We start from the raw sequence: 5,739 nt of genomic DNA on the forward strand, positions 1-5,739 counted from the left end.
AAGATCTAGATACGTAGCTTTAAAGATGTATAACAAAAAAGATACTATCGACAACATGTGTTTGAAACCATCTCCAACACAACCATCTCTACAAAGATGGCCAAAGAAAGGAGAAAGAATGAAGACATCTGTGAGGACGAACGTCAGATGAAGATTGTAAAACAAGAGGAAAGAAGCACATGCACACATTAATATAGAATGTAGCTATAAAGGATAATACCAATCTAGCTAGTCCGTAAAGAATAAAGATTCAATGGATATCCATAAATGTGTCTTTTTTACCCTTTTTGACCGGCAAATTATTACTACGATTTTATCTACTATATGACTTGAATCCCCATTAGGGAGACTCCATCTTAACAAGCATCTTATATTATCAGGCTATAGGGGGGGGGGGGGGGGGGGGGGGGGGGGGGGGGCACTGCATGATATGCCTCCCAACACCGTCGCCGGTCCCTTTTCAAGCATGATGGGGTATGGCTGCGTGATGGCTAGGGGTGCAAACGAGCCGAGCTGCTCGCGAGCTACTTGGGATCGGCTCGTTAAAAAGCTCGAACGAGCCGAGCTTAATTGAGCTTGAGCCCGAGCTCAAGCCTAAAAGTAAGCTCGTTTAATAAACGAGCCTGAGCCCGAGCTTCACCTATCGAGCTCGAGCCGGCTCGCGAGCCTAAACGAGCCTGCCATTTATATAATTTTTTAAATTATATATTTAATAATTATTAATATATATATATATATATATTGTTAATATATATTTTTATAAAAAATAAATAAAAATAACTAAATAATATATATATATATTTATACAGAAAATTATAATAGAAAATAATATATAAAAATAATTATATTATTTAAAAAATAACAAATAAATGGTAAACGAGCCGAGCCCGACCGAGCTCGAGCTTGAAAATCTACTCACGAGCCGAGCTCGAGCTTTGGAAATAGAGCTCGAAATGATCCGAGCTCGAGCTTGAGCTCTGTGTAAGTTAAACGAGCCGAGCTCGTGCTCGGCTCGTTTGCACCCCTAGTGATGGCCATCACGCATTTTGTGGGTTTGGGTGATGGAACTCTTTCTCTCTCTCTCTCTCTATATATATATATATACCCCAAATACGCTCCTCTCACTCACACAAAAACCTATATATATATATGTATATATATACCAAAACCTATCACACCACATCACACCTTCTAAAATCCATCAAATGTGATAGATTTGAAGCTAGTGATGTGGCACACCACCATTGGATAATGTGTGTGAGGAAAAAGGAACCCCCCACCCACCCAGTCTTTGATTCCACCAATGTAGTTAGTAATCTAGATTGAAATTAAAATTTTTATAACATTTTAAAAAACAAAATTTCATTTTGAGAAAACCTATAAACGTAGTAATGAAACTGAGTTATTAACTTATTAATTAATACAATTTTAATTGTATTATTATTAAATTATTAATACACGTTAAGGATTCTTCTTAATGTGTTGATTCTGAGTCAAGGTTCTCAACTAAGTTGACTTTTCTTGGTGATCAAACATATAACACCTGTCCCAACCATCCCTTTAAATAATATATATAATAAAATCACCCACTTTTGGTTGCCTAACATTTTCTCTTTTTTCCTCCCAAATTTCCACAAAGTCTCTCCTATTCCACCTTCAACTTCAACTTCAACTTCAACTTCAACTCTACTTCTCCATAACTTGCGCCACTAATTATCAATCATCTTAAAAATCTGAATCCATCAAAAATCTCACTAACTAATCCACCATGAACATCTTCCGATCATTCGCAAAAACTCAATTCAATTCTCGAATAATAAACCTTATATTCATCTCGTCCTCACTCGGCCTAATAACATACCTTTTGATCTCATCATATTCAACTCTCCCCAACGCGAGAACATTGCTGCTTGGTGTCGATCAAGACAATCGTTTCTCGCCTCCAACGTCTCTAGATCACATCGTGTTTGGGATCGCTTCGAATGCCAAGTCATGGCCCCAAAGGAAAGAGTATGTCAAGATGTTGTGGAAGCCTGATCAAATGCGGGGATGTGTCTTTCTCGACGTTCCATCGAATAACAACACGGATGAGTCGGTTCTTCCGCCCCTTTGCATCTCGGATGACACCTCCCGGTTTCGGTATACATGGCGCGGTGGACTCCGGTCAGCCATACGTGTTGCGAGGGTTGTGTCCGAAACGGTAGCATTAAATCATTCAAACGTCAGGTAAATTAAAAAAAAGTCTAGTAGTCAAAACATGTATTTATTATTATTGCCAATTTTTCATATACACGTGCCTTTACTAAAAATAAAAGTATGATGTATATATGCTATTACAAAACAAATAGTTAAAATATAGAATATATATGTTATCCATTTAAAACAATAATAAACACTCATCTTCTTTATCTTTTTCAAAAATTTTGTAAATTCATTTACGTGCATCTTTAACTACGAGTATATTAAATTACCCATTTTTAGCTTAAACATTTTTTTTTAAATTTTTTACACACAAACAATACAGTAGTTTCTTAGAATATTAGATTTCTTATCATGCGATTACACATGGTTCGATTATACGATTCGAGTTCGATTATCTGATTTGAACATACAAATTCGATTGTGCGGTTATTTGTCGTCGAGAGAACAAAAGATGAGAGACGACGGTTTGGTCGCTCGCCTATCGTCGATGTCGATCAAAATCCAAATAAGAAAACAGGGGTTAAAACAAATCAAACGAAAAAGGATAGGATGATCATTAAGTAAAGATTCACTGTTAATTTTAACTTTGATCATGTATATATGAATTTTGTAAGGTATATATATATGAAATTAATCCTAAAATAAAAAAGAATGGGTTTCTGGTTATTCAGATGGTTTGTGTTCGGGGACGATGATACGGTGTTCTTCACAGAGAATCTGGTGAAGACGTTAACGAAATACGATCACGAGCTGCCATATTTCATCGGGTCCAACTCGGAGAGCTTTGTGCAGAACAGGTTCTTCTCGTTTTCAATGGCATTCGGTGGGGCTGGATTTGCGATCAGTTATCCGTTAGCAAGAACGTTGGCGAAGGTATTGGATTCGTGTCTGGAAAGATACCATCATTTGTATGGAAGCGATGGGAGGATTTCGTCGTGTTTAGCTGAACTTGGAGTTGGGATTACCAGAGAATCCGGTTTTCATCAGGTAATTGTGTTCATCGTGTTTAACTTCCATAATTTTGACTCTGATCGTCTTTTTGAATATAAACACTTTGTCACTCAGGTTTTTAAAGTTATAGTATTCAATCGGACTACAAATTCTGAAAATTTCATTTGTTAATCGAATTCACAATCTGTGCTTATATTTCGACTTTGTTTTATTTATACAAATTTTTATTATATATATATATGGGATTTTTAAGTTGCATTATAATTTTTCTACTTATAGAAATAGTCGGAATTTAAACCGGATTTTAATCGTTTATTTGCGTTTGAGTTTTACTTCAAAGTTTTATTATTCGAAACACTTGATTCAATTTACTCGAGTAAATTGAAATTTGATTTGTTAAACGCCTCTATTAGAGTCACTTAAAGAAACAAGTCGAATGGTTTGACTGATTTGATATTTTGTGATGTTTGGTTCACTGCCCGAATTTGGTAGTTTTATGGTTTACCGACTTGGCCGATAGTTTGGAACTTGGAACTAGTCAAGAAAACTAAATCAGCCATATAACCTAAAATTGAACATTCAAACTGCCCAAATTTTAAAACTTGCCAGTTCAACCTAATCGGTTTGGTTTGTCCTAGTTAATGGCCTGGTCTAAAGTTCTTGTTAAAACCGGTTGAATTGGACCGACAACGCCTTTTAGTTACCTTGACTAGCTATTAACGTTGGTTTGTCCTTGTTTATTATGAGGTATCTATTAACGTTGTTTGTAACAAATAAAATCGTGTAGATGGATATGAGCGGAGATCCATTCGGAGTATTGGCAGCCCATCCAATGGCACCATTGGTAACTCTTCACCATGCTGATTACTTGGACCCAATCTTTCCAAGCATGACAAACCGAGACGCCATGCGCCACTTGTACAAATCCGCACAAGTAGATCCTCATAGGATCTTACAGCAAACAGTTTGCTATGATCGTTGGTTTTCTTGGACGATTTCAATATCATGGGGATACGCGGTTGAAGTGTTTGGAAACCATGTACTGTTGCCAGACGTTCTTCGTGTCCCTGCAACATTTAGACCATGGAGAAAGGGTGGCATGTTGAACACGCTATTTAGTGTCGACTTGAGGGAACATAATAAGGATCCTTGTAAAAGGCCAGTTGTGTTTCATATGAACAAGACTTTTATTGAAGGAGACCAGACCGTAAGCATTTACAAAATAATGGACCGTGCAAATTGCACATCGAGTCTCGGGTCCCCAAGGGGAATTGAAATGATCAAAGTGCATGCTCAAAAACTAAATCTGGACATGAAACAGGTAAACAAGAGCTTATTTAAGAATATTTATGAATTATTACTACAAAACAAGTTACTCAAAATTGTTGGACTATTTTTGAACAACCTTTTAAAAGTTGGTTGTTTTTGCTATAAGAAGAAGTTCAAGGCTTCTTAGTCAAACTTGACCAAGTTTTCTTTTGAAAGACTTTGTGACTCGATCACCAGACTTTTGGTTATTTAAGAGAATTTATCTTTTTATCCAAAAATGTTTCTTTTTAACCCTTAGATATTATATATATTATAAAAAGTCTCCTATAAATTTTTGTGTGTTGTGACAGTTTTTGGCGCCTAGACGACAATGTTGCGACGTATTACCATCATCATGGCATGAAAGGATGGAAATCAGCATAAGGGAATGTCATGAAGATGAACTCATTCGAATGCCACAATAACATTCATTTAATAATGTGCATTCGTGTAGATGATAACCAAATCACATTGCTGATACTTACAACACACATGAATCAACATTCAAGTACAAGAGTTTTGAAATACACAAGGAAAGGAGAATTACGTATTTTCGATGTAACTAAAAGAATTTGTAGTGAATGGAAACTTATAGAAAATGTTAAAATAAATATTTATATTTTAATCTATTTTGATGATTATATTTCATGGACTTATCTTTATATCGAAAATGGAGTATTTTAGCTCCTCACGACGGATTTCATTCATCACAATATACAACATATCTGGTGTTGTAAATTCGTCACAATATTGTGACGGATTTCATTCATCACAATTTGTCGCTTTCAACACGTCTAAGTTATATTAATCATAACAGCACATGATTATGTACATATTTGTTTATGCAACGTATGTCTAAAGTGTTACTAGCCTATCCAAGCTTAGAGTTAACGGTGTAAACGAACTAATCAATAAATATGAAATAAGCCGAACTCGAGATTGAAAAACTACTCACGAGCCGTGTTCAAACTTTATTTAGAAAAAATAATCGTGGAGGGGGGTGTGGGTGGAGTGAGCACTCCCGGTCTGATCAACTCGATGGGCCCATTTTTTTTAATATATTCTTAGTATTTAAAGTTTAAACCCAATTACCCAATTCATAAGCCCATTTTTATAAAACAATAATAATAAATAATGCACAACCAAAATCATAAGGGAAAATTACCAAAATATGCAACTTTGACCAAAATATTTACCAAAATAGACATGCCTATTTTAGCCTACATCTCTCAAATCATTGATTTTTCGACCAATAAACAACTGACACGTCACCGAAGC

The 5,739-nt window shown here is 35.7% G+C and overlaps 1 protein-coding gene across 1 annotated transcript; it reads left to right on the plus strand.

Moving 5' to 3' along the window:
• The first annotated feature begins 1,489 nt into the window (after nucleotides 1-1,489).
• On the plus strand, nucleotides 1,490-4,996 carry LOC143637176 (uncharacterized). The gene is made up of 4 exons (XM_077104626.1): nucleotides 1,490-2,226; nucleotides 2,874-3,189; nucleotides 3,941-4,474; nucleotides 4,773-4,996. The coding sequence occupies exons 1-4, from the start codon at nucleotides 1,769-1,771 to the stop codon at nucleotides 4,884-4,886; spliced, it is 1,422 nt and encodes a 473-aa protein (XP_076960741.1). The 5' UTR covers nucleotides 1,490-1,768; the 3' UTR covers nucleotides 4,887-4,996.
• The last annotated feature ends 743 nt before the right edge of the window (nucleotides 4,997-5,739 follow it).

Source organism: Bidens hawaiensis, unplaced genomic scaffold, assembly GCF_021521415.1.
Source record: "Bidens hawaiensis isolate Kalapana, Puna unplaced genomic scaffold, B.hawaiensis_p1.1 tig00008141_1, whole genome shotgun sequence".
NCBI classification, from domain to species: Eukaryota; Viridiplantae; Streptophyta; class Magnoliopsida; order Asterales; family Asteraceae; genus Bidens; species Bidens hawaiensis.

What these genes read in the sequence shown, in the direction of transcription:
- LOC143637176 (XM_077104626.1), top strand. Translation starts at nt 1,769, where the DNA reads ATGAACATCTTCCGATCATTCGCAAAAACTCAATTCAATTCTCGAATA. An exon ending in TTAAATCATTCAAACGTCAG is followed by an intron (nt 2,227 to 2,873) that starts GTAAATTAAAAA and finishes CTGGTTATTCAG; the next exon opens with ATGGTTTGTGTTCGGGGACG. An exon ending in TAAATCTGGACATGAAACAG is followed by an intron (nt 4,475 to 4,772) that starts GTAAACAAGAGC and finishes GTGTTGTGACAG; the next exon opens with TTTTTGGCGCCTAGACGACA.